The following is a 26,657-nucleotide window of genomic DNA, read 5'->3' on the forward strand; positions in this document are numbered from 1 at the left end:
TTTTTTTTTTTTTTTTTTTGTCAATTCTGCATTTAATTAAGAACATTCACTTTCGACGTTCTAGTAAATACTTCCCTTTTTTTAACCAAAAAAAAAAATACTTGCCTTTTTAAGACAATTGTTTATACTACTTGTCTTGATAGCTTCAATGTGAACAAAGGTATCATATTTCTTTTTTAGGATGTTATTGTTAGATTGAGGTGCACCCACCAAAAAATGAACTGTTAGCCTTAGAAAGAGAGAGTAATGAGAATAAAAAATGGCTTCAAACTATTTTTTTGTGTGTAAAATTGGCTTCAAACTTTTTTTTTGTGTGAAACAATTGGCTTCAAACGCAGCTCTTAGCCTTTGAGCTTCCTTCTTCTCACGGTTGCGCAAATTGAACCATTGGCTAATTTTATCTCTGCAACAAAGAGGCATTCAAATTACCATAAGTTAGGTATCTCAAGTATTAATTCGGTAGAAATCTTAACATTTAAAAAAAAAAAAAAGAATCTTAAAAGTATTTTCACCACGGTAAACAAGAACTAGAGACTGGGAGTGAATAAGTCAAACAAACAGGCCAACTAACTTATGGTAATTAGTCTCCAGGCCTGGGCTCAGTAAGCCTGTTTGATTGATTGACTTATTTACTAACAGCATCTCCAGTAAAACGGATTATCTCATGAGCCCAGGCCCAAGACCAGATCACGCACGTGCGTTGCTTTCCTGTCACGTGTCTACGGTAAAACCCCAGAAGCGGCTTCGCCTTGCTCCGCAACCTCGATGATCTTCTTCATCTTCTACAAATCAATTTGTAAAGCTTCTGATTAAGGTTTCAAGGCTTCATTCTTTACTTCTGATCTCCCCTAGTTTTTCCCTAAGTTTTCATACATCACTTTGCTGGATACAAGACATCAGACATGATGAACCTCGTAAGGAGATCCCTCGGAAGCATATCTAAATCGAAACTGGCTTCGACCCTCCCGTTTTCCTCCGCTTCACAACCTTCTGGAATCCGAAAATCGGTTTGTCTCTTTCTCTCTAGTAGGATTTCATTCCTTTTCCCACTCGGGGATTTCAATTTTTTCTTCAGCACCGTAACGAGAATCGCTAATCGATTCTTATACATAGTCATGATATCTTGTTCACAAACCCAAAAAAACAAAAAACAAAAAAGGAATTTGACTTGCATAATTTATCCTCTAATCCTGCTCGAGTTAGCACAAGTTTCCAGTATCTGTATATGAAACGCACTTTGGTCTGAGGTTGCTTTTTTCTCAATTCTATTTATCGGATGAATGATTTTCTACTCCTGCTTGAGCTCTCTCTAGTGAAAAATAAATACCTTCTTCTCGGGAACAGTCACACAATTGCTTTTGTTCATTTCTTTGCAATACCCCTATTCACACTCTGTGGTTTCTCATGACGAGAAAAGAGAATATAGTTCTTGTTTCTCTTACAAGGCTTTAGTTGTTAAGCATCCTGTTTTCTCCCTTCCGATGCAGTTGATAACCGTTTTACAAAGAGGAGCATCAAGGCAAGCCATTACTGATTCGGGTCTCATGAGTGTGGTAAGATGTTAGCTTCATTGCTGCTTACGCCCTTTTGGGCTTAGCTCTTAGTTTAATATATCTCTCATTGTTTTTGCTTTGCAGGACTCAAATGGTGCTAAGGGTCAGCGAAAATAATGTGTTATGAAACTTCAAATCCTAGGGTTGTCTAGTGGTTGTTCTGACAGTGGATCTGTTTGCAGGACTATTGTTTGGCTTCCGAAATCAACAAGGAAGAATGTGTATGGAATCTCGTCCAAAGAACATCAAGTCGTCTTCCATTTCTAGATCTTTTGCATCAACAAGTTCTAAAGAACCTGGTGTACAGCGGAATAAGGTGTTAATAAAAATATGCTTCTGACCTCCAACTTTTATTTTTTGCTGTTGTTGTTCCATCTCTGTACCTTTCTTTGTTCGCCGTTTATCACAATGAGAGGCATCAAAAGCGATATACATCATCTAATTCCAGTATAATTAGTAGTAAATCGATATGTTTTGCTTATGACACTGATGCTGCTTTGTGGATTCTCTTAAAAATGTCATACAGGCTAAGAAAGAGGTGACTACTGTGGAAGACCCTTTTGATTCTCCTACGTACCATATCCCGGAGAAGCCGGTGACCTTTACAGAAGGTGCTTCCTACAGTCTTGTTATTCTGGCTGGGCTTGGGGTCGCTGGAGCTGCTGGGTACGGAGTGTTTAAAGAGCTCATATTTCAACCAAAAGAGTGAGGGTTCAGAACTCTTTATGTATAGATGATTTGTCTGATATGACACTTGGAGTGGAATAATCTAAAGATACTACTGTTTTGTATTGTAGGTACAAGGTCTTTGACAAAGCCTTGAAGAGAATTCAAGATGACAGTCAGGTAATAAGAAACTTAACTCCATAGATTGGATCATAGGTGGTGTTAAGTCAAAAGAAATCTGTGAGTAATTTGACATGTAAACTAGGTGAGGGTTAGGATTGGATCCCCCATCACAGGATACGGACAAGAAACCAGGAACCGAGCTGCTCGTCAACGTATACCCAACAGAGTATTTACAGATGAAGACGGAGTAGAGCATGTTGAGGTAACTCATTGATTGTTAGCAAAAAAATCAATTCTAAAATAAAATTACTCAAAAAAAAAAGATATTGAAAATGCTTTCAGGTAAACTTCTTCATCCGTGGGCCTCAAGGAGCCGGGAAAGTGTACACGGAGATGTTTAGAGACAAGACAGACAAGGAATGGAAATACACGTACCTGATCGTTGAGATTTTAACTCCTTCCCCAGCCAAACTGATGCTGGAGTCTTATTTGCCCGCCTAGACTCGTATCTTTTTCTTCTTCTTTTTTCGGTTCACCTTGATTCCGGAGCGGCTGGATTGTTTTTAGTTGTGTTGTTAGACGAAACAAAGAGAGTGTGTATTGGAAATATTTTCCTCCATGAACAAGTCGCTGGTTCACTTTCAGTAGCCATTTTCGAATACGTTCAGTGGGCTTCAAACATCTCCCTTTTTCCTAAGCCCAAGCCCATTAAAAACGCAAATACAACTGTACATGTCTTCTTCTTGTATGATATTCAGCCCACCCCACCGCAGCAGCAACAACACATGGCGCTCTCGCTGCTCTCAGCATCTCCTCCACTCAGGCTCCGTCGCAGTATTCGACGGACAAGCTGTTCGCTCTTCGCCGCACAGCGAGCCAAGCGGAACCTGCTAGAGCTGATCTCCGACCAGGATCGAGGCCTGAGAACCCAGAAAGACGCCGCTAGGCGAGATGCAATCGTGAATGCCATCGAATCCATGGCGGTTATCGGGCGCAGCTCCGTCACCACAGGCGACTCGCTCTCTGCCACGTGGCGACTGCTGTGGACGACGGAGAAGGAACAGCTCTTCATCATTGAGAAGGCGGGGTTGTTCGGCACGCGCGCTGGAGACGTTCTGCAGGTGATCGATGTGAAGAGACGGATGCTCAGCAACGTCATCACTTTCCCGCCCGACGGGGTTTTCTTCGTTCGCTCTGACATCGACATTGCTTCTCCGCAGAGAGTCAATTTCAGGTTAGATTCCTCCCTCTCCTCTCGTCTCTCGAACAAGCAGAGAAGCTTATCATCACCATCAGGGTGTTTTGATGGATATCAGATTCAGTAGTGCGGTGTTGAGAGGAAGCAATTGGGAGATCCCGCTGCCACCATTTGGTCAGGGCTGGTGAGTTCTTCTGGTTCAAACAAGCTATTCGTAGCTTCTTCTTCTTCGAGAGAGTTGAGTTTGGTTTGAATCTGATTGCGCAGGTTTGAAACTGTGTATATGGATGGCGAGATCAGAGTGGCCAAGGACATCAGAGGAGACTACTTAGTCGTTGATCGTGCTCCTTTTAACTGGAGAGAATGATTCCCTCTTTGTATAATTAAAAACCGACCTTTGTTTGTTGTATTATAAACACCATTTTTCCATCTCTCCCCTTCTCTCTCTCCCCTAAATAGAAATCCTAAGAAAGGAGTGATCGCAGGAAAAAAGAGGAATCTGAAGGGATCATTCAAAGTGTGATCCTTGAGTTTATTTAGGGTTTTTGTCTGGTGTTTGTTACAAACACACCACCCACATTTCCTTTTTCGTTCAGAATTTTTATGATTAAAAGGCCACTAATCAATCGATCCTTTGTGTGTTCTGAAACTGTGACAAAATTGACAAACATGTCGTTGGCCACCGGAAGGGCAGAGAAACAAAAGGAGATAGCCCCAAGTACAAGGCGTGTTGCGAATCAGGGAAAGGCGACAGTTCTTGCTCTCGGTAAGGCCTTCCCCAGCAATGTTGTCTCTCAAGAGAATCTCGTGGAGGAGTATCTCCGCGAAATCAAATGCGATGACCTCTCTATCAAACACAAGCTGCAACACTTGTGTATATTCATCATCTTTCTTTTCACAAACTTTCTCTCTCACCGCCTATCTATCTATATATATATATATGTATAAGCATACATATCTATGTGGTGTTAGGTAAAACTACAACTGTCAAGACACGCTACACGGTCATGTCCAGGGAGACGCTGCACAAATACCCTGAGCTAGCAACCGAGGGTTCCCCAACCATCAAACAGAGGCTCGAGATTGCAAACGAGGCGGTTGTGCAAATGGCATATGAAGCCAGCCTGGCTTGCATCAAGGAATGGGGAAGGCCAGTGGAAGATATCACTCATCTTATCTATGTTTCCTCCAGTGAGTTCCGTTTGCCCGGAGGTGACCTTTACCTCTCGGCACAGCTGGGCCTTCGCCACGAGGTGCAGAGAGTGATGCTGTATTTTCTGGGATGCTACGGAGGCGTGACTGGCCTGCGCCTGGCCAAGGACATTGCTGAGAACAACCGAGGTAGCCGGGTGCTGCTCACCACCTCTGAGACTATGGTTCTGGGGTTCCGTCCGCCCAACAAAGCTCGCCCTTACGACTTAGTCGGGGCTGCTCTCTTTGGAGACGGAGCAGCTGCCCTCATCATCGGAGCAGACCCTACAGAGTCAGAATCTCCCTTCATTGAGCTTCACTGTGCTATGCAGAAGTTCCTGCCTGGAACACAGGGGGTGATCGACGGGCGGCTGTCAGAGGAGGGCATAAGCTTCAAGCTAGCAAGAGACCTCCCTCAGAGGATCGAAGACAACGTAGAGGACTTCTGCAAGAAGCTGGTGGCAGAGGCTGGCTCTGGCTCTGGTTCATTGGAGTTGAATGACCTGTTCTGGGCAGTTCATCCCGGTGGACCAGCCATCCTGAACGGGCTGGAGACGAAACTGAAGCTGAAGCCGGGGAAGCTGGAGTGCAGCAGACAGGCGTTGATGGATTATGGGAACGCTAGCAGCAACACCATTTTCTACATAATGGACAAAGTAAGGGATGAGCTTGGTAAGAAAGGCAGAGGAGGAGAAGAGTGGGGTCTGGGCTTAGCTTTCGGACCGGGAATCACCTTCGAGGGCTTCCTCATGAGGAGCCTCTAAGTGTCTATGAACCGCGACCACAAAATAAGTAAACTTTGGCGTTCCACTAGAAACAAATAAGATAACATCATCTCTCATGCATAATTCTAGGGTAAGAATCGGCACATTAACTATACGGCCAGTTCATGAACACATGTATCATGTATAGTTGCGTTAGTTTGTTCTTTAATGGTACTCATAAACATACATCACTGTCCAATGATACTGTGACACCGAGACATTCTCTCATAACTCCTTTCTCTCCTTCTGCGGAGAATACAAAATTCAATTAAAATCGATATGCTTAAATGTTTTAATTTATGCTTGAATGTTCAAGTTATGTTTTAACTAAATAAAACAAGTTGGTATGTAATTAAACTCATCGGTCATGTACATTGGCCATATGAAAAAAATATGAGACTTTTTATATAAACTCATCGGCCATGTACATTGGTCATTATGGCCGATGAAGAAAACCAGACACTTCCCAAAAAGCTCTTTACTGCTTTCTAGAGAAGTTATTATTTTTTTTTTTAAGCTTTCTTCTCAGTATGCTTACATTTGCTGACTGCGGTTTAGTTCCTAATTAGCTAAAAAAGATATGATTCATTGACCTTAATTAGATATAGTCTGATGGTAAAAGTTCTTGATTGAGTTTTGTAAAAGTTCTTGTTTTCTCTTGTTTCTCTTGTTTGAGTCAGTTCATGTTTTATATGTGTTGGTGTTTCAAATGCTTGAATGTTTGCTTATGATCATAAGAAAAAGTTTAGCATATGGTTCTTATCCGATCTTTGATATTGGTATTGAATATTTTTGGGTTTTGTTTTTTTGTATCTCAGAGATAAGACTGGCTGAGCTGAGTTAATTGTCTATGATTCTCTCTAAGTAAATAAATGAACTCCACATGTCTGTAATCCACGATACTCAATGAGCTTGGTGTTGTTGACCTCTTAAATTCATGGCTGTTAATTACTCAGTCTATGAGAATATGGATGAAGATGTGGCTTCTGGTTCTTGGCTTCCGGTTCTTTGTTGTTATGCGTGCTTTCAGTGGGATATATCTTTCCTTCCTAGCAGTTATTCTAACTCTGATATACAACTCTCTATGTTTTGCAGCTCTTGACAAAGTTTCCCAAAGATTTGCAGTCTTCGAAGAGAGTAGAGATTGTTCAAACTGAATGTCGTTTCAAGGAAGCATAGAGTTTATGGAATAATGCTCAGTGTCATGGAAAAATGTATTTCTCAGAGATCTTTTATATATATAGTCTCACTTTTTGTTTTAATTTTTGGTCGAGATTGATGTTTTGGCCGAGTTTTTAATTTTTGGCCGAAGAATGCCAGTGTATGGTTGATGTTTTAATTTTTGGCCGAACATGTATGCTCAGTGTATATTCGATGTTCATCAACTATGGTGTTTAAATGGTTCGTTATGTTGACCAAATCCATCAGCCATATATGGCCAGTGCTATTCTCCATAAATTTCAAAAACGAATTTTTTTAAAAAACCCCACTTGGATTCTAATCATTGGAAAAGCACAAAATTAAAAACACTAAATAAAGCTCTTATAACAAACTTTATCAAAATTTATGCTTAAAAAATAAAAACACTAAATAAAGTTCTTAAAACAAACTTTATCAAAATTTATGCTTAAAAATTTAGTTAGAACCCATGAGTAGTTCTAACCATTGGAGATGGTTAGTTCTCTACATTATTATTATTTTTTTCATCTCGAACTTTTTACTTAAGCTTGCCTTCAAGGCTTTGATCTTTTCCATATTCTTTGCTGCCACAAGCATGTCATCGACATATAGTAAGAGATAAACCATATCATCAATACATGATCCCTTAGTGTAAACACATGGATCCCTAGCGCTCCTTTGAAACTCCATTGACTTCATGAATTCATCAAACTTCTGATTCCATTGTCTAGGTGACTGTTTCAAACCATATAGAGATTTCTTAAGAAGACAGACCTTGTCTTCGTTTCCCTTCTCTATAAAACCCTCTGGCTGACTCATGTAAATGACTTCATCAAGTGTACCATGTAAGAAAGCAGTCTTCACGTCTAGTTGCTCCAATTCCAGATCAAAATTAACCACAACTGACAACATGATTCTAATAGAAACATGCTTAACCACCGGAGCAAATATTTCGTTGTAATCCACTCCTTCAACCTGTGTAAATCCCTTAGCTACAAGTCTTGCTTTGTATCTAGGTTCTTCAACACCTGGAATGCCCTCCTTGTACTTGAAGATCCACTTACACCCAACTAATTTTTGCTTTCTCGGCTTAGAGACAATCTCAAAAGTTTCATTTTTATCCAGAGATTGTTTTTCTTCTTCCATAGCCTGCTTCCACTTCTTCCAGTCTTTACTTTGTCTAGCTTCTGCGACTGACTTTGGTTCATTTAACTCTATGCTTTCAGCGCTAGTTAAAGCATAAGCTAAATAATCAGCATCCTCAAACCTCGATGGTGGTTTGATAGTTCTTCGCTCTCTGTCTCTTGCCAGCAAATAATCATCAAGAGACTCTTCTTCATCCTGATTTTCTTGTTCTTCCTCAGATTCCTGCTCCTCTTCTGATTCTGAATGTTCCGAAGTAGCTCCACCTTGACCAGCAGAATCTGTATTTCCTGAAACCTCTCCACCTTGACCAGTGGACTCTTGAACCGAACCATTTGGAGTAGGTCCTTGGATCAATCCAGCTTTGAAAGTAACTTTCTTCTTCTTTGTAGATTTTGTTACTTCATTCTGATCTCGGTCCTTATACAAATTTTCCTCATCAAAGACTACATTCCTGCTGTTAGTACATTTTCCATCCTCCGGAATCCAAACCCTGTAACCTTTAGTACCCTGTGGATATCCTAAGAAAATCCCTTTAACAGCTCTTGGACTCATCTTGTCTTGTATTACATGAACATATGCAACACAACCAAATCGTCTGAGATGACTGTAATCAACCTTTGATCCTGACCAAACCTCTTCAGGAATCTTGAACTTCAGTGATGCATTTGGTGATCTGTTTATGAGATAAACTGCAGTAGAAGCTGCCTCAGCCCAAAATTTCTTTTCCATTCCTGTTTCTGCTAACATACACCTGATCTTCTCAGCTATTGTCCGATTCATCCTCTCAGATACTCCATTTTGCTGTGGAGTATAAGTGCAAGTTCGATGTCTTTTAATCCCTGAATCCTGACATAGCTTATCCATCTGATTGTTGCAGAACTCTAATCCATTATCAGTTCGCAGACGCTTTATCTTCTTACTCTTCTGATTTTCCACTAGTGCTTTCCACTCTGAAAAATTTTCAAACACTTCGTCCTTACTCCTTAGGAATCTGATCCAAACCTTCCTTGAGTAATCATCAATGAAAGTAAGAAAGTATCTACACCCTGTCATGCTTGGCTTGTTTGACACTGAGCCCCAAAGATCACTGTGAATGTATTCCAAAATACATGTAGTAGTGTGTTGGCCAACTGGAAAACTCTGCTTGTGAGACTTACCAAAACACACACTTTTCACAGAAATCTAAAGTGTGGACTTCCTTTGAGTCTAGATAACCTCCTTTGACCAGAAGATTCATGTTCTTAAGACTCATATGTCCTAGCCTTGAATGCCATCTGTTCGTTAGATTTACCTCCGTCCTGACCACAGATGCTTCTCCTCTCACAACTGTTCCCTGCAAATAGTACAGCCCGTTCTCATATTTTCCTGAAATCACTTTCTGGCCCTTCTTGTAGAAAGTAACTATGAAGTCCTTCCCTTCATACTTGCACCCGTTCTTCTCTAGCTGGCCATAAGAGATGAGATTTTTGCTCATGGTTGGCATGTATCTCACATCAGTTAATATCACGGTAGCTCCTTCTGAGTTTATGATCTTGATTTTCCCAATGCCTTTGACTTCGCTGTGAGTGTTGTTACCCATCATCACCTTTCCGCCATCAACTTCTTTGAAGTCATACAAGACATCTCTATCAGGTGTAATGTGGAAAGTACACCCAGAATCCATGACCCATTCATCCATAGTGTCTTGGACGCTTGCTGTTAAGATCATAGGTTCCTCTCTTTCATGTACTACATTTGCAGAGTCTTGTTTCCCATACTTTCTTTCAGGGCACTCTTTCTTGTAGTGTCCTTCTTTCCCACATATCCAACATTCTCTAGCTTTTGGTTGATTCTTTGGTCTAGACTTCGACCTTGAATCTCTGCTCTTGGATCTACCTTTACTCTGACCTGTAGTCCTCTTTTCAGACCTCCCTCTACTTGCAACCAAAGCATCTGCACTTGACTTTGGTTTTCCTAGAAGTCCACTCTCTTTTAGCTCGATTTCCTTGGCATATGCTGAAGCGGTAACTTCATTCATAGTAAGTGTCTCTTTCCCGTTGCCGTATTTGAGAGTATGAACTAGTGAATCAAACTGCTTAGGTAAGCTAGACAACACCTGAATTGCCTGATCTTCATCACTTATAGTTATACTCAAGCTCTCCAAATCGTCCACCAGTCTAAGAAACACGTCAAGATTCTCCTCTATGCTTTTGTGCTCTTCCATCTTAAAACTGGCAAATCTCTGCTTCAGATAAATGCGATTTGGTAAGGTCTTTGTCTGGTAATCCTTTTCTAGAGCTTTCCACACACCTAGAGCTGTTGTTTGCTTCATAACCTTCCGCAAGACCAGATTACTAAGGCTGGAACATATCAAGTTCTTTGCCTTTTTGTCTGTCTCCTTCTTCTTTGGATCAACCGGAGATGGAGTTGCCTTAGCATCTGTCTCATCTTCTTTTCCTTTTCCTTTGTCAGATGCTGCGCTAGTTTCTTCCTCACTAATTGCAGAATCTAACCCTAGATTTTCAAGAGCCATAAGCATCTTGAATTTCCACATACCAAAATCTCCTTTACCATCAAACTTCTCCACCTTAATTTTACCAAAAGATGGTTCCATGATTCAGACTTTGTAGATGTTATCACTTGATTGAATAACTTGGACTTTCCCGAAACAACACCAATCGCAGATCAGAAACTGAAACCGTATCCTCCGCTTAAACCTGGTGCTCTGATACCACTTGTGAGGTTTTAATATTGATTTCAACCTCTAGTCTTAGCTCTTAACCTGAACTACTTAGATCAATTAACCTTGATACTTAGTTTGTTTGTTGTTTTCAAGCAAGACACAAGAAAATTTGGTAACCCAGTTCCCTTTCGGTACGTCTGGGGAGAGACGGTACTCTCAACGGTCCACTATAATCGATCAAGTGTTTACAATAATGAGTTTGTTACTTCACCGTTAAACTCACGTATCTCTCTTCTTTCCTTTGTTTCAGGTACCACAAAGAAGAAAGACCAGAAACTAATTCACCTCAGTTTCAACCACAGATGCCTTAACCCAGAAGATGAAGACGAAAGCCTGAAAAAACCCTTAACCGTGTATCTCTGTTTCTCTTCTCCTTCTCTCGTTAATTATCTCTGCTCTCTCTCAAAGTCTGCAACTCCAAAAAAGTTTTATATATAGCTTTGAGTAATCATGTGGGCCTTATACCCTAGCCCAACATCAGTTTCTCTTGCACACTCTTGTAAACACACGTATGGGCTTGAGTCCAAAAGAATAGAAGCTTTGCCCAGATAATGTGTAGTTGACCATTATCTTCTCCTTTGGTTTTATCGACAAACTCCACAAACATACATAACATATTGGCACTAGAGGCTTTTTTTAGGGAATCCTACTAATACCATCCACAATAGTGAACCTCATAAAGGGGTTCATAACTATTATTTTAATAAAAAGAATTAATTATATTAAAATTCGAAACCCATGAGATTTTTCACCTATAATGGTGAATTTATGAAGGGTTTTAAAAATAAGAAGCAAAGAAAAGTACAGGAGGAGAGAGAGCATCGAAGTTTTTTTTCTTTTCTAGATGCAGCGAATTAGAAATTGACACATCAGTTATGAACCCCTTCTAAAAGTGAGTCTAAAAACTCTTAAATAACAACCGATTTTAAGTATACTGGACTTTTTTCATTTTTTTAAATAAAAAAACATATGAACTTCACCTTAAAACCCCTCGTGAACCCCCCAATACAGATGCTCTAATTATGAAAAGTTATGTTAAAAATTGTCACATTTAAATAGGCTGTCAACAAAACATTGAACAGCTAGCTATTAAGCAGTGCATTGAAAGAAGGGACCTAGGCTACATGTGTATATATATATATGTATATGGTTAACTAGTCAAGTATGACGTCCCCACCTCTCCATTGCTACAAATAAAAAAGTACACAAAAAAAAATCATTTTAAGAAAGAGAAGAACATCTCAACAACGCAATATCTTAAAATTTTGATAATTAAAGCAATATTATACACAACACAGCTTTGGGATGAGCCAGCGCGTTCCAAGCTGGCACATCGATGGTACTCCGCCGGTCACCGTCCGCTCCACAAAAGCGGCAAATATCCCCATGTATGTACCATTTTTACTTACTATATATATAATATGTTTGGTCTATATATATGACTCTATATATATCTTGTGCAGGCTAGACTACGAGGTAGCCGAGCTGACGTGGGAGAATGGGCAATTGGGGTTGCACGGCTTAGGTCCACCACGAGTGCCGGCTCATTCAAAGTACTCTACTGGAGCCGGTGGAACGTTGGAGTCCATAGTGGACCAAGCTACTCGCTTCCCTAACCCTAAGCCCACCGATGATCTCGTGCCATGGTTCCACCACCGCTCTTCCAGGGCGGCCATGGACGCGCTTGTGCCAGAGCAGCAGAGCCAGCACGTGGGCTCGTGTAGCGATGGTCATCACATGGCTGGTAAGAAACGAGCCAGAGTGGCTCCCGAGTGGAGCGCGAGCGGGAGCCAGCGCCTGACCATGGACACTTACGGTTTCACCTCAACATCGCTGGATGATAACTCCAGCTCCGGAGGGAAGCCTTGCACCAAAACCACCACCATCGACGATCATGACTCCGTCTGCCACAGCCGTCCACAGGCAATATTTCCTTATTTTTACACGGCTCAACTCCATCTAGTTAATTTTCTATCATATCACTTACTTTTGTGTTATTTTTCATATGAAACCCTTTTCTATTTATTATTATAACCGCGCGTAGATGGAGGAAGAAGAAGGAGAGAAGCAAGGGGGAGGAAAATCATCGGTTTCAACCAAGAGAAGCAGAGCCGCTGCTATTCATAACCAATCCGAACGTGTAATTCATATTCACCCTTTTTTACTCTCTCTCTCTCTCTCTCTCTCTCTCTCTCTCTCTCTCTCTCTCTCTCTCTCTCTCTCTCTCTCTCTCTCTCTCTCTCTCTCTCTCTCTCTCTCTCTCTCTCTCTCTCTCTCTCTCTCTCTCTCTCTCTTTTTTTTTAAAAAAAGAGTTTTATGGTACTATTCGTCTACTTTAATTTTCATGATATTCATTAGACATGCGCTATCTCTTGATATTAAAACTACCCTACGATTGATTTAACTGCAGAAGAGGAGAGATAAGATCAATCAAAGGATGAAGACTTTGCAGAAATTGGTTCCTAATTCAAGCAAGGTACCTCGTTTTTTACATGCATCGTAAAATGTCGCTAAAATTTTTACTATCATTTTCTCGGTCAACCACTAAATTTATAGTATTACGAACAAAACAAAAATAGAAGTTATATAGTTGATTAATTAGTAGTATGAAAATAGCTCATAAAAGAAAAGGGTGGTGGACCAAAGGGAAGTGAATGAACCTAAAGAAATGGACCTCATACGATGGTCTTACTCCACACAATTGTGCTCAATCTCTTATTTGGTTGTCCCCTAAAAACTTATTTTACATCTCTTTATTACTTGGTCCGGTTGGTCCATTAATACACCCTTAATTATTATATGCCGTCTGGCTGTCGACTCAACAAATTCAACCATGACAATCAATATTTACATGTGTATAATGTATTGTGCACGTATACACATGCTTGGCTATATATGTTCATCGATCATCCTTTGAGTTGAGTTGCTTGGTTTAAATTAGACGGATAAAGCGTCGATGTTGGATGAAGTGATAGAGTACTTGAAGCAACTCCAAGCACAAGTGAGCATGATGAGCAGAATGAACATGCCTTCCATGATGCTTCCTATGGCCATGCAGCAACATCAGCAACAACAATTTCAGTTGTCTCTCATGTCCAATCCCATGGGTTTAGGGATTGGCATGGGGATGCCCGGTCTCGGTCTCCTCGACCTTAATTCCATGAACCGAGTTGCTGCTGCTGCTGCAACGCCTCCTAATATCCATGCCAACATGATGCCAAACCCATTTGTGCCCATTACTTCTCCATCGTGGGATGCCTCCTCTTCCAACGACACTCGATTTCAGTCTCCTCTCATCCCCGATCCTATGGCAGCCTTTCTTGCATGTTCCTCGCAGGTTATACAACTCTTATATGTATTTTTTACTTTTATGCTTCATTTTATCAAAATCTAATTAAGCATTACCATATTTATTTATTCGAATTACAGCCTACGACGATGGAATCATATAGCAGGATGGCTGCATTATATCAGCAAATGCAGCAACAGCTTCCTCCTCCTTCGAATCAAAAATGATTATTTCAACACATCCATATTACGTCTAAATATGTGTTACTCACCATACATTTTACATCTTATTTTATATGTACAGGCTACACAGGAATCATGATATATATATATATATGTAGTTTTTTTCTTTTCTTGTGATAACACCTTATCTTCTACATGTATACCACATCATTTAATATTTAATTTTGATAATTATTAGATTAAAATTTTGATTTATATATTAACTAACATTAATTTAGTATTAACATATCAAATTATGTAAGGGATTTGAAAACTCATTTCTCATATTCTACTATATCCTATATCATAAAACTAAAAATTTTATGAATAGAAATTAGGTGAATAGATGTTATATAACCAAAAAGAATAATAGACAAAATATGTATTATTAATCATATAAAAGAAAATTGATTTTCTTTTTAAATACAAAACATATATGTTTCTTTATATTAGATAACAAGATTTATCTGGTATTCAGATATAGTTCGAAATGAAAGATTCAAATAAATATTGTTATATCTAAATAGTAATTAACCATCGATCTTGAAGTGATTAACTATAGCTTCACATTATTTAATCAATTTGAGATAAGATACTAGACTCTATATCTAAAACTAATTATTTGTTTTACCCAACACGAATAATGAATTATTGGACGAATCAAAGTTTTTTGTGAATAAAATTATTATTAGAAAAATAAGAATTAGATGTAATTAGATGTCGTCCACGAAGAATTAATGATCATGTTTGAGTGAATTTGTAACCTCACACTAACTCCATTTTTCTATGTGTGGTTTCAATAACGTACAGTAGATAATCTTTCGTTTTCAAGAATTTAATTATGTCACTAAAGAATCACTGAAAATCCAAAATGGAGGAGACACAACGACATATGCTTTGTCTGCAAAATTCAACAATATTTGAAGATAATGTTAGTATGCTATTTCAAGGAACCAAAAAAAAAGGAAAGCGAATATTTTATTTGTAAAAAGGTGTTGTAAATGATTGGGTTTCAGCAAGTCAACTTGGCCCTGACTATCACCACACGTTTGTAAACAAAATCTACTAATTATTAATAACCAAAAGTGACTCAAAAATCAAGAGAAAAATACCAAGTTAAGTAGTAATCAATCGTCATGACCACAAACCCTAGATTCCATTTGTCCTTTTTACTGTAAGCAGACGTACAATAATTATTCACTAATTTCTTTTATGTTAATTTAAAATGCTGTGGGAACACGACATCATGCAAAAGAAAGAAAAAAATGCTATGGGACCAAATTTTTTGAATATAGATCAAAATGCTCTATGTTCCGTTATTTTTAAACACATATTTTCTTTTTAAAACATTTATCTTATTTCTTATATAATCGAAAATTAATAAAAAGTACAAAGATAATAAAATACAAGTTTTGAAAAATAATTAGAAAACCTAAAATGAGCGAGAGCTCTGAAAAGCACCAGAAAAAATCCTGAAAATAATCGTTAGCCACCACCAATTATCATAGAATAATAGAATTTCACATGAAATCTATGATAATTGTTCATGACGTCGGGTTTTCGATTCCAACGTGGAAACTGACAGTGGGTGATTAGTTTTAATGAAAGTGAACACATCTCTACCAAAATACATGATAATCACCACCCATGTGAATGTGATGAGGAAATCACGATTTAAAAACAGTTTAGGAATCGCTTTATCCATTACAAGGAAGAGAACATAAGCCTTGATGTAACACCTGACCTTGGAGAAAGCACCACTCTCATTGCCAGAGAACTTAAAAACACATATATTTAAAAAATCATGAAAACTAACTTTTCTTCTTTTCTGAATAAAAAATAGTACTAATACTTAATTAAAATCAATTTCACTAATACAAATAGAATCATACCAGTATTAAATAAGTACTCATTATTCGTAGAAATAGAACTTATAAAGTCATAAAATGAAACAAATAAAATATTTTAAAACATCTATTAAAAACGGAGAGAATATTACTTTGGTCATCTCTAAAATTGTAGAAAGGACAAAATCAAATCAAATCGAATCAGATTACTCCATAGACCGACACCAGTTGGTTTGATAGTTAAGTATGCTATACTCCCAGTCCCACCAAATATGAAAAGCCCCAACTAAACGGTGGTTACGACTAGCGATATAACAAAAGTTAAGAATTTATATGTATGGTATTTTAATCCATTTACACAAACATAATATGAAATGTTTCAATTTGAATTTTTTAATATCTATGAGATCAATCATTTACAAATATTTTGAATCGTTCAGATTATTATCTGATATTAAAATCTAAACGACTGTACCGTTATTTTATAAGTGTACTGTATATGCAACATATATGACGCAAACAATTGCCATGTCCATATTTTTAGATGATTGGATATGTATTTTATTTATCAAAATGAATTCTAGTAATTTCGTAGATTAATTTGATTGTGGATAATGACACTGATAATGACTTAGGGCGTGTGAAATGCTAGAAATCCATTTGAGTTTCTTATCTATTTTTATAATATTATATAAATTGGGTTAAAAAACCTATATAAAAGATTTTCATTTTTTAAAGGTTTAATGGTAGAAACCCATAAGATTTTTGTAAAAAAGAATTTAATTTTTCTAATAGAGAGAGAAGAAAAACAACGATCCTGTAAATTGTTGACACTTGTAAGAAACTCATATAAAAAACGTTTCTTAAGTTTTTTAATTAAGAGACGTTTTTTAATTAGGAGACGTTTTTTAGTTCAATCTATTTTTTTAATGTTTTATTACAAAAAATATTTAAGAAACTGGATTAAAGACCCCTTTGCACATTATTTTAGGAACTGAAAGAGAGAAAAAGTCAAATCTCTAATAACACTCACGAGTGGTGGCCATTTGTAACAGAATTATCAAAGGAGGGATCATCTCGCTGAGCCAACGGGCTGACCGAGAGAATAGGCTCAGTTAAAGCCCATTCTCAGTTTCAAAATAGCCCCCCCACCGGATTAGATTTCAACCTAGTCTACATCGAGATCGAGACAATAATTCAGTAGAAACGCATATTAATTTATCAAGTCATGTTGACTACAGACAAAATCAACTTATTAAATATAGTAAAATCTCTATAAATTAATAATGTTAGTTTATGATATTTTATTAATTTATCGTGATATTAATTTATAGAGAAAAATTGCTTTCTACATATAATTTTCTAAAAATTTATTTAAAATAATATTATATTTTAAAATTTTAACAAATCTCATAATATAAATTATGATTAAAAATCATAATTATCACAATAAAATATTTTTTCACTATATTGGATTATCCATATAAAAATATTTTTTTCACTATATTGGATTTTTTTCACTATATTTTTTTCACTATCACAATGGCTACTATCAGTCTTATTGATGATAAAATTGAAGATAACACTACAATACATTTACAAATATTGACATGTAAGAAAATCAATTATCACATTAAAAAATCATCATAAATTTTAAATGTATATAATAAAACAACAATAAGAGCTACTGATGTAATAATTAGAGAGATGAGAACCAATGATATTTCAACTTTAACTAAAAACAAATACATTAGTTATATTTTAGAATATTAAATTTACATATATTTGTATAAAATTATATAATTATTAATTTATGTTTTTGTTGGAACCATGAATTTACGTAAGAGTTTCAAACAAAATTATTATTTTATTATCTTATCGATGGATTTTTATATTGGCCCGACTTGGACCAACAAAATTTATTAATTTATAGTGATTATTAATTTATCGAATATTAGTTTATAGATGTTTTACTGTACTATATATATATATATATATTCTAAGCTGCATGGAATTGTACGATTGTTTAGCTTCAAATAAATAGACTGAATTCCATGATACAAATTCGATTCGAGTATACTATAACGTGTTAGCTAATGTGGTTTTAAAAGCAGAAAACGTGGAAAAATGAGAAGCACAAAGTTAGTAAAATAGAAGGAACAAAAGGGAGGTGGCACATTCGCCGATCATACATTTACATAAGGGCTTAACTTTAATTCCTCATTTCATCCAAACAGTGGGAATCAAATGAAGAAGAAGAAGGTCTCGTCACACTCATAATACTTTATCTTCCTCTCCCAAAGTATTCCTGATTAAGAGCTAGTGATATTAACAATTTCATGTCAAGATAAATTAAGTTTTCTGGATCCACCTTAAACTTCACAACAGATATATTGTACATACCTCGATAATGTGTCATCAAGCATTAGTTTACTTGTGCAAAATCTCCACATCATCTCTCCAGTAAGCATTTGATTCAATAACTCTCCCAAAGCTTCCTGATAATCTGCTCTCTAATGTCCCAGTATTGACATTTTTATATGGCTCTGCTTTTTTCTCTTCAACCAGTGCATTTTCTTACTTGGGTTGGGTGTAGACCAAGCATATGCTTTAGACGACCAACCAAACTCGTTGAGTCATCAAACTACGTACAAAACAAATTAACCGTTTCAGAGCTGAACTGCATATACCATAAGATGCCATTGAATGCCAACTAGAATTACTTACCCTGTAGTTTTTTTACATCAACAACACCATGCAAATCTGGTATAAGTTGCCGAAGCCTATCTTCACAATAACAATTTGAGTCATGGAGGTAAGCTTCCCAGCCTCGAATCACAATATAACAAATTAGGGTTATCATCAGCAGCTTGCAATTTCCAGAGTTTGTGCGCCACCTTCATTTTCAGCAGAAAATAAGGTCAATGGTTAAAAAGAAAAAAAAAGGAAGCTTTTCTCCATCTCAATCAGAGTTGCAAACTATCTATCCAAGACTTCATGTCAGTCTACATACTAAATATGCAACAAGATAGTTCTGTAAAGCAACACGTACATAAAACACATCTCCATCCTAAGATGAAATGATACTTGGGATGATTTTTGGAAGCAAGTTGTGCAGCTGTTTTCCACACGGATCACTAGAACTAGTAATGCATGTGAGCTCATTCTCCAGAACAGAGTAAGCTTCAGAAAATGCCTGCAAAATAAATCATCTTGACTTTCATAAAATTTCTTCATAATCGTATGTTGTAAATAAAAGCATTCATAGATGCAAATAGGATCCAACTTGCCTTAATACATTGATGTATACGGAAGCAGTTTCTCCCGACATTATTTGTTGGAAAAAGAGGGTCATCGATGTGTATCGGATCAATACTATAAGCAGGCAACCAAAAACTTGAGAATAACATAACGTGTAATAGTTAATATATCACTTGTACTTTGACAGAGCTACGATAATTACCTATAACCCCTCTCCCGATTCCTATAGACACCACTTCCTTGCACTGAAACACGCATCTGGCGAGGATCAAACACATTACTGCAAAACAAGTAAAAAGAGAAGTCCACTAAACCAACAATCGTCATCAATATTCCCTCTTGCGCTAGATATATATCACTGATTAACAAATTTATAAAGAGAAGCAGTAATCATCTTCACCGACCCAAAAAAGTAAAGAAAATCCATTAGAAGCCGCCCAAGGTTCTGCAGAATACTCTTTTTTAATTAGTAAGAACTGCATGACTGTAACAAGGAACCCCACACAAAGATAGCTACTATGTTACAAAATAGGCAAACAAATAAACTAAGTACTTGGTTGATAGAGCGCCCCAGATGATGCTCATGCTGAAGAAAGCGTGTAATCAGTAATACCTGCAATAATCATAGTTGAAGATTTACAAACAGATATTTGAACATGTTTTAGGGGATTAAATTAAAAAATGTGGCTGAATATTTCTGTTCAAGAACATTGCATCGGTACAAATCAAATTAGACAAACACCATTTACTATTTACCAGGATCCGCATTACATATACAGAAGTGACCACCTGAATCCTAAAGAAATGAGCATTTTACTTAAGTAAACGAATACCGCTCACCAGGCAATAAGAGCTTAATCCACCAGAGTATGATTGATCCAGGGTACGATCAGCCAAAAACTGCTTTAACACTAAAGCAAGTGGCGTGGCAGCTGGAAATTGCTCTGTCAGATCTTTGACCTGCGGAAAAGAACTTCTTACAATGAGCAAAAAAGAAGGAAAAAAACTTACAGAGATACACACACATGAAGAGAGTATAATGTAAGGAAAAAAAAAATATCGTTCTGTGAAAAAGAGAATAAAATATATACCAGTTGTGTGGTTTGAAGACCCGTATGGGATGGAGTTTTGAAACTGATGTCAAGACGGACAGATTTTGCATTTGCCAAGTTTCCAGTGAATGTCGGCAAAGAGTTTGCTGCTACAGAGTCTTCAAATCCAACCATTTCCGTGTTACTATTGCTGTCCTGGTCAACGGTGATACAGTCTGGGCCCTCTTTTGGTGACTGTATACTGCATATAAGATCACAAGGGACTTCCACAACAAGCATGATTATTGGTATCTGCGCAAGCATAAACAAATCATATTAAAGAAAGCATGATGAGTAACTAACGACTGTGAACAAAGAACAACACTATAAACGAGGCATTACAGCTGTATTTTCAACTGTCTTCAGGGAGTCCGTTTTTACCCACTCTTGATTGGCGAGATATCTGGCTGCATGCTGAATAACAAAACACGAGAGCTTATATGATTCAATAATGTAACCAGTGAACTGTCAGATATAGGAACTGTTACTTAACAAACAGAACAACAGTTTCAAAAAAGGAATTAAAGGAAGAAGAAATAGAGTAGAGTGCAGGCTCAACCATGATTCAGAAATTTAGTATTTTACAAGGTTTCCACAATACCAAAGAAATCCCAGTTCCTCATATGTAACACGATGTGAGCAACCAGCATATTAAGAAAGATATGTCCATATATGAAAAGATTAGACTAGCGCCTAATAGAAAAACATAAAAGCGTAAATATGATTAATAAAGTAAAGCAATTGTAAAAGTTAAGAACATAATCATGATTGTTAACAACCACACACCTCAAGAGTAGGGAAACATTAATTTCAAGAACAAGATTCTACAAACTCAAGGACATTCAACATTTGCAACATGACTTCCGCACTAAGCATACCTGAAGGCAAGTCTCCTTTATACCATTGCGACCCTCCAAAATTCCTGCCTCTTTGATAGGTTCCTGAGACAGATATTATGTATCAGATCTTCCCGTTCAAAAGTAATGCATAAGAGGAATGTTTTAGGGTTTACTCACCAAATTTCTCACTGGAGGAAGACAAACCACAAGGTCCACATCACTAGAAGGGAGGGACAAACCAGTTGCAGATGAACCAAATATATTCGTCCTAGACCTGGGCCACAGAACTTGGAGAGATCTAGTAACCCGCTTGATTGCCCAGTTGATATAAGGTTTACGGGCCATATTCTCTGCAGCAACCTTTAGGAGTAGTATATGACTTAAAGGATTCGAATAGATGCCATCCCAGGAAATATAAATAGAAAAATTCAAGACGTTCATATAGACCTTTGCAAACTAAAGGCAGTTACTGAAGCATATGGGAGAAAAAAAGTATTATGATTACCTGCTTGCAGAAAGAATCTATATCGTCATTAAGAAGACCGTGGATCAATGATAGAGATTGCCCTTGGGTAGGACAGTTCAACAACTCCGGTGGTTGCAAAGGGAAGGCCACATCAGGCTGTAAAAGAGCATTACAGACAATGAACACAACTTAGACAGAGTATAGTTGTACATAGACGTCAAAAGTGTTGCTTACATGCTCCTGATCTCGGCCTAGTTGCGACATTGCAATAAGGTGATCTTGCAGGAGGGCCCCAGGTAGAGGTTGAATGATCGGCCTGACTGCAAGGGTTTTGTTTCTCCAGGGCAAAACAACCTCCGCTCCGCAAGGTTCTTCCCAGTTTACACCATCATGAAACCAGCCTCTCATACCCCAATGTCTTGGGCTTGAACTTCCAGACCTCACAGTTGGAAAACCTCGTCGTGCTCTGGAGTTGCTCACAGGAGAAGGTGGTGGTGGACGAGGAGCACGTGGAACACATAGTACTACAGGTGATGGTGGCCGCTTTATACGAGGATGCTCGCGCCTTGTAGGTGGAACATTTGGGCTTTTAGTATCATAACTACGCTTGTATTCAGATTTTGACATATTTGGGATGATGATAGGGCGCAAAATGGGATAAGGAAGTGAATCTCCTGAGTTTCCTTCAACATCCCCTGATAAAGTAGCCAAAGTTCCAGAGACTTCCTCTTCACCTGCAGCTTCACTTGTTGTTGGGGGAGCTTGCAGTACTTTAGTAGCTATTTCATTACTTGGCAAAACATAACCAAGAGGCTGATTTGCCGGGCCTAATGGATCAAAAGGGGAACAGAACGAAGCTGAAGTTGGAGAAGCTAGTCCATTTGTGCTGTAAGAAGACGAAAACGCAACCATGTCATCAACAGACCTCTTCATTTCAGCTTCATGCCAAGCCCATGAGCTATCATCAGAGCTAAGGGACGGAGGCCGAGAAAATCCAGTCCCTAGATGATCGGAAGGATTCCAATACATAACTCCACCACCGAAATATTGATTATAGTCTACTCCAGAAACAGTGTGCATCTCAAAATCTTCCTCCAACATCCAGTTAGTCTCGCATTCATTCCCTAGCTCGGGCTTATTTTTCTGTTCAGGAATGTCCACGAGAATTCCAGAATCATAATTGCAAGCGAATGCTGTTGTCAAGCCGCAATTGCTATGAACCATGGGAGGCCAATCTAGACTCATGGGCATGGGTCGAGAAAGAACTTGTTTGTGTGTACCTTCAATGGAAGGATTTCTAGCATGATGCACAGTTGACACAAAAGGTTGGCGTACATATGCATGCAAATTCTGACCAACATCAAGATGAAGTCTGTCAGTGGCAGTCGGAAGGTGAGAATTAACATGTGGAAAGTACATAGGAGCTACGGCAGGCCACTCATAAGAAACAAACTCTGAACTGCTAGAGGCAATACCATAACCTGCTGCTTCTCTTCTTTGATGGTGAATCCGCTGGGATTCCCCTTCCTCCAAAGTTCTGGGTCGTCCATTTGACATTGTCAATATGTCTTTACGTTCACCAGGACAGCAAGATTTTTGAGAGCTCACGTCCTCACAGCTTGAAATACCTACAGGATCCGCAGAAGTCAAAACGGATGAAATCGCATACATTTCAGCTTTTTCGTGCAATTCTTCCTCTCCAGGATTCTCACATACAAGGGCACCATTCACAGATGCACCTGTACCAGAGCCATTCCTATCACAGCTAACTGAACCACACTCTCCAATACTCCGAGCATCTATAGTTTCCTGAGGAAGCTGATTGGCAGAAGTACAACTTGAATCACTTTCGGGATCGATGGATAAACTATTCACTACGGATTTATTCACTTCCCCGGTGTTTTCCAAAGTTGTACACTTCTTATTCTTTTCTCTCCGTTTCTTTTTAGTTCTTCCTTTCCTGGCAACCAACCCTGGGACAACTTCCTGATAAAATATATTCAGTTCAAAACAATCTGATTACCATTTAGCCAAAATATGAGGAAGGAAAATATTCACCATATTTGATGCAAAGGCCTCAGAACAATTGACCATTGTTGATGATGTAGGAACTTGCTTGCATTCTACCGCATCTTTGTTTTTATTAAAGTCCAACTTGGCCTGATCTTTCTGGAGATAAGTTCAGAGATCAAAATTCAAGTTCCCACAAAAATGTTAATGAAAATAAAATAACCTGCGGATGGAGAGAAAATATATACCTTTATGCTTTTCCCGGACAAATTTACGGTTTTATCAGACTTTGCATCTGGGGTTGGCTTTTTCATGTTCCTTATTTTTCCTTTGTGTTTACGGCTGGTCGAAGCAAGCCTCTGCTTGGAAGATGAACTTGAGGAACACTTCTGAGTATCTTCTTCAAGAAGCTCAAGTTTAACAGAATCAACAGAGATTAGCATAAGAAAACCCCGTAATTTTCTTAATATGCAATCGACTAAGGTTGTGAGAGAACCCAATGAGCTGAAGAATACACTTTGCACTGAAACTAAGCCATTTTGACATAAGATGAGGAATGAAGCATATTCTTGAAGCAAGTATAAGCCACTTAAATTACTGACTATTCTATTAGGTCTCCTTGATAAAGAGGTCTGTTCCAATATCATGTCACAGAATGAAACTGCGGAAGTTTCTATACGCCCTTCCCTTGCAGTACCCCCACTAAAATTGAAGAGCCACATATCTCCTTGCGGTGCTTCATTTGCTTCTCTAAGAATCTCGTATATCTGAGTTTGTAGTGACAACAGAAATTTAGATTAAAAACAAAAAAAAGACAAAAACAGCAGATACACACTTATATAACATGTAGTGGAACATAGTGGCAGAGGTCACACCAGAATGACAGGAGACGTCCTGGATGCAATTTCACAATAAAACAAAAGCAACCTGAACCTAGAAGGAATTTAATATTGACAAGTACTAAGCATTCACGATTTCAAAGAAGAAGCCGTAATTAGTCTATATACTTCAAGGCATAGAATTATGTGGTTGGCTCGAAATGCTACTCAATGGTAATGCATATAGGAAGCTAGAGGTTTTTTTGGCATACCACAGATTTGGCCGACTTCCCCAACAAGCAAGTCCAGATTTTCTTGTGTGTTTGGGGATCAAGATGCACCCACCAATCAGCGCAGGCCTTGGTCCTCCAGTATGCATTTGCAGCCGCAGCAGCAGCGTTCAATTTCTCTTTCAATTTCATTCCTCTTTTCTTCCCGCTAATGGTGTTCAGCCAAGCTAATCTCAGGCTTACCTCTAACCTATTTGCGATGAAGGCTTCCATGGTGTAATAGCCTTTGGCTTTGAGCCACTCCAATTCTACCCAAGCGGAGCCCAAATCAGTCTCTTCCCCTCTCAGAAACGCCCCATTCGATAAAGCATCCATAGTCTCCACGAAGCGATCCACATTCGTGAGAAATTCCTCTGCCATGACGACCGAGTCGAGGGCATCGACGGAGCGAGAGCAATCTCGAGTCGTTTCCCATTGCCTAGAACAAAAGAGGCGAGTGGAGTCGAAAATCCGAAGCTCTGAGACGTTGGACTCGGCAACCCTGGAGATAAGGCCACGGGATTTTTTAAAGCAGAGACTGGGGAGATCGAGGGAAGGGAGGTCTGGGAGGATGATGAAAGAGCCACGGCCTTTAGTGCGGATATAGCCGAGCATCTGGAGCAGAATTTGGACGAACTTAGGATCAACGAAGGTGAGGTGAGAGAGACGCTGGTGAAGGCTGAGAGAAGAGAACCAACGGAGGATCGCGGACCTCGGATTAGGTATGGAGGAGGAGGAAGAAGAAGAAGAATGGGAGTGGTAAAGAGAGATGTGAGATGTGAGGGAATCGATAAGCTGATTCTGAGCCATGGACGAGCCAGAGTTCGAAAGTTTGGAAGGGGGATGATGGCGTTTTTCCATCTTCTCTATATTATTATTATTTGCCAAAGGAAGAAGACGACTGTGTCTGATTTCAAAGCGACTTCCTCGCTCGCCGGAGCTACGAACCGGTTAATGGAACCGGTCTTACTTGTTTGTTAGTTGTTGTTAAAGTGACGGTTTCATTTAAAATGGGCCTTCTAGTGTCGAGAAGACTTTGGTAGAGTTTTTTCATTACAGCCACAAAATAAAGAGCAAAATGGAAATATGTAATGGGCCGGAATGATTAATAAGAAGAAGCCCATCTGGGTTCAACGTTCTTCTTCTTTTATGTAGCTTGAAAAGCAGAGCAAGATTTGAAGATAAGCGCTATGGAACATGGAGCTGTCAAATCAATTTGAAACCCTTGATTCAAATTGCTCTGCCTGCTTATGCCACATGTCTTACAAACCTTAGGGTTTTAAGTACAAATGTGTATACATAGAATTATTATGCGACCGATTGTAAACCTTAATTGAATTATATATATATGAATGTAAAAGAGAAATGTTCAAACAACATCTTCATCTCTTGTACCAAAGTTATATTTTTGCTTTCAGTTCTTAGACAAGTTGGATTATTCATTCGTCAATGTGTTTTCTGTGACAAAGATTTAATGATGTGTGTTTATATAACTAATTGTGATTAAATGAGTTGGACGATTTTTAGAAGAATCATCCTGCAAGTTGCAATGAAATATTGATAACTAGTAGTATATAATAAAAGTGCATGCATATTGTCTCCGAGAATCGAGAAGACACGCATCGAGTTTAAATGTGTGGTCGGATCTCGGATGGAATATAAGTTTGTGCAGCTTATTAGTATTTGCTTAGAGAGTTAAACAAGGATCTTGTTGGCCACGAGAGCTTCATCTCCCTTTTCTTCTTCTCCGCGCGCTGCCTACCTGCCGCACCCTTTGGGTCAACACTTATAAATAACCTGCACTTCACGTGTAACTCTCTCCAATACGCGTCGTGCGTGTATTATAGATAGTATAGATATTGTGTTTCATAACGTAGATCCTCTGTTCCATAAATGAATAAATAAGAACTAGAATGGTTGATTTAAGATTATAAATTGTTGGAAAACTCGAATCCGGTCAACTGCCTAGCTTGAACAAAAATATAATAATCATGTTAAGAAATA

The 26,657-nt window shown here is 38.3% G+C and overlaps 5 protein-coding genes across 8 annotated transcripts; 4 read left to right on the forward strand and 1 right to left on the reverse strand.

Annotated features, from left to right (window-relative positions):
- The first annotated feature begins 756 nt into the window (after positions 1 to 756).
- Positions 757 to 3,060, forward strand: LOC18014876 (probable mitochondrial import inner membrane translocase subunit TIM21). Its single transcript, XM_006396136.2, has 8 exons — positions 757 to 1,007; positions 1,488 to 1,553; positions 1,638 to 1,656; positions 1,736 to 1,869; positions 2,080 to 2,258; positions 2,351 to 2,399; positions 2,485 to 2,604; positions 2,685 to 3,060. Exons 1-8 carry the CDS (start codon positions 903 to 905, stop codon positions 2,841 to 2,843), a joined length of 831 nt encoding a protein of 276 aa, XP_006396199.1. The 5' UTR covers positions 757 to 902; the 3' UTR covers positions 2,844 to 3,060.
- Positions 3,061 to 3,079: 19 nt separating this feature from the next.
- Positions 3,080 to 4,032, forward strand: LOC112085182 (probable plastid-lipid-associated protein 11, chloroplastic). Its single transcript, XM_024154242.1, has 3 exons — positions 3,080 to 3,576; positions 3,659 to 3,724; positions 3,808 to 4,032. The coding sequence occupies exons 1-3, from the start codon at positions 3,128 to 3,130 to the stop codon at positions 3,905 to 3,907; spliced, it is 615 nt and encodes a 204-aa protein (XP_024010010.1). The 5' UTR covers positions 3,080 to 3,127; the 3' UTR covers positions 3,908 to 4,032.
- On the forward strand, positions 4,025 to 5,733 carry LOC18014727 (type III polyketide synthase C). 2 transcript variants are annotated; one of them, XM_006396139.2, is made up of 2 exons: positions 4,025 to 4,414; positions 4,513 to 5,733. In XM_006396139.2, the coding sequence occupies exons 1-2, from the start codon at positions 4,144 to 4,146 to the stop codon at positions 5,493 to 5,495; spliced, it is 1,254 nt and encodes a 417-aa protein (XP_006396202.2). In that variant the 5' UTR covers positions 4,025 to 4,143; the 3' UTR covers positions 5,496 to 5,733. The 2 variants fall into 2 exon arrangements, with proteins under 2 accessions (XP_006396202.2, XP_006396201.1); XM_006396138.2 differs by having other exon boundaries at positions 4,148 to 4,306.
- Positions 5,734 to 11,715: 5,982 nt separating this feature from the next.
- LOC18014728 (transcription factor UNE10) lies at positions 11,716 to 14,178 on the forward strand. Its single transcript, XM_006396140.2, has 6 exons — positions 11,716 to 11,930; positions 12,006 to 12,465; positions 12,587 to 12,682; positions 12,953 to 13,018; positions 13,484 to 13,879; positions 13,972 to 14,178. The coding sequence occupies exons 1-6, from the start codon at positions 11,848 to 11,850 to the stop codon at positions 14,056 to 14,058; spliced, it is 1,188 nt and encodes a 395-aa protein (XP_006396203.1). The 5' UTR covers positions 11,716 to 11,847; the 3' UTR covers positions 14,059 to 14,178.
- A 3,746-nt stretch (positions 14,179 to 17,924) lies between these two features.
- LOC18015150 lies at positions 17,925 to 25,584 on the reverse strand. 3 transcript variants are annotated; one of them, XM_006396142.2, is made up of 18 exons: positions 24,657 to 25,584; positions 23,815 to 24,333; positions 23,615 to 23,725; positions 21,791 to 23,542; positions 21,596 to 21,712; positions 21,268 to 21,450; positions 21,130 to 21,192; positions 20,594 to 20,665; positions 20,252 to 20,503; positions 20,001 to 20,120; positions 19,714 to 19,773; positions 19,565 to 19,605; positions 19,363 to 19,440; positions 19,190 to 19,274; positions 18,952 to 19,095; positions 18,627 to 18,796; positions 18,303 to 18,543; positions 17,925 to 18,207 (listed from the first exon to the last, which is right to left on the reverse strand). In XM_006396142.2, exons 1-15 carry the CDS (start codon positions 25,512 to 25,514, stop codon positions 18,970 to 18,972), a joined length of 4,437 nt encoding a protein of 1,478 aa, XP_006396205.1. In that variant the 5' UTR covers positions 25,515 to 25,584; the 3' UTR covers positions 17,925 to 18,207; positions 18,303 to 18,543; positions 18,627 to 18,796; positions 18,952 to 18,969. The 3 variants fall into 3 exon arrangements, with proteins under 3 accessions (XP_006396205.1, XP_024009831.1, XP_024009832.1); XM_024154063.1 differs by having other exon boundaries at positions 17,954 to 18,218; positions 24,657 to 25,514; XM_024154064.1 differs by lacking the exons at positions 17,925 to 18,207; positions 18,303 to 18,543; positions 18,627 to 18,796; positions 19,565 to 19,605 and having other exon boundaries at positions 18,954 to 19,095.
- Positions 25,585 to 26,657: the final 1,073 nt, after the last annotated feature.

This window comes from Eutrema salsugineum, unplaced genomic scaffold, assembly GCF_000478725.1.
Source record: "Eutrema salsugineum unplaced genomic scaffold, Eutsalg1_0 scaffold_3, whole genome shotgun sequence".
Classification (NCBI taxonomy): domain Eukaryota; kingdom Viridiplantae; phylum Streptophyta; class Magnoliopsida; order Brassicales; family Brassicaceae; genus Eutrema; species Eutrema salsugineum.

What these genes read in the sequence shown, in the direction of transcription:
- LOC112085182 (XM_024154242.1), top strand. Translation starts at nt 3,128, where the DNA reads ATGGCGCTCTCGCTGCTCTCAGCATCTCCTCCACTCAGGCTCCGTCGC. An exon ending in CCGCAGAGAGTCAATTTCAG is followed by an intron (nt 3,577 to 3,658) that starts GTTAGATTCCTC and finishes GATGGATATCAG; the next exon opens with ATTCAGTAGTGCGGTGTTGA. An exon ending in CCACCATTTGGTCAGGGCTG is followed by an intron (nt 3,725 to 3,807) that starts GTGAGTTCTTCT and finishes CTGATTGCGCAG; the next exon opens with GTTTGAAACTGTGTATATGG.
- LOC18014727 (XM_006396139.2), top strand. Translation starts at nt 4,144, where the DNA reads ATGATTAAAAGGCCACTAATCAATCGATCCTTTGTGTGTTCTGAAACT. An exon ending in ACACAAGCTGCAACACTTGT is followed by an intron (nt 4,415 to 4,512) that starts GTATATTCATCA and finishes ATGTGGTGTTAG; the next exon opens with GTAAAACTACAACTGTCAAG.
- LOC18015150 (XM_006396142.2), bottom strand. Translation starts at nt 25,514, where the DNA reads ATGGAAAAACGCCATCATCCCCCTTCCAAACTTTCGAACTCTGGCTCG. An exon ending in GGAAGTCGGCCAAATCTGTG is followed by an intron (nt 24,334 to 24,656) that starts GTATGCCAAAAA and finishes CTACAAACTCAG; the next exon opens with ATATACGAGATTCTTAGAGA. An exon ending in GATTTTCTTTACTTTTTTGG is followed by an intron (nt 19,441 to 19,564) that starts GTCGGTGAAGAT and finishes CTTGTTTTGCAG; the next exon opens with TAATGTGTTTGATCCTCGCC.
- LOC18014876 (XM_006396136.2), top strand. Translation starts at nt 903, where the DNA reads ATGATGAACCTCGTAAGGAGATCCCTCGGAAGCATATCTAAATCGAAA. An exon ending in CTTCTGGAATCCGAAAATCG is followed by an intron (nt 1,008 to 1,487) that starts GTTTGTCTCTTT and finishes CTTCCGATGCAG; the next exon opens with TTGATAACCGTTTTACAAAG. An exon ending in CTGGTGTACAGCGGAATAAG is followed by an intron (nt 1,870 to 2,079) that starts GTGTTAATAAAA and finishes AATGTCATACAG; the next exon opens with GCTAAGAAAGAGGTGACTAC.
- LOC18014728 (XM_006396140.2), top strand. Translation starts at nt 11,848, where the DNA reads ATGAGCCAGCGCGTTCCAAGCTGGCACATCGATGGTACTCCGCCGGTC. An exon ending in AAAGCGGCAAATATCCCCAT is followed by an intron (nt 11,931 to 12,005) that starts GTATGTACCATT and finishes TATCTTGTGCAG; the next exon opens with GCTAGACTACGAGGTAGCCG. An exon ending in TCTGCCACAGCCGTCCACAG is followed by an intron (nt 12,466 to 12,586) that starts GCAATATTTCCT and finishes AACCGCGCGTAG; the next exon opens with ATGGAGGAAGAAGAAGGAGA.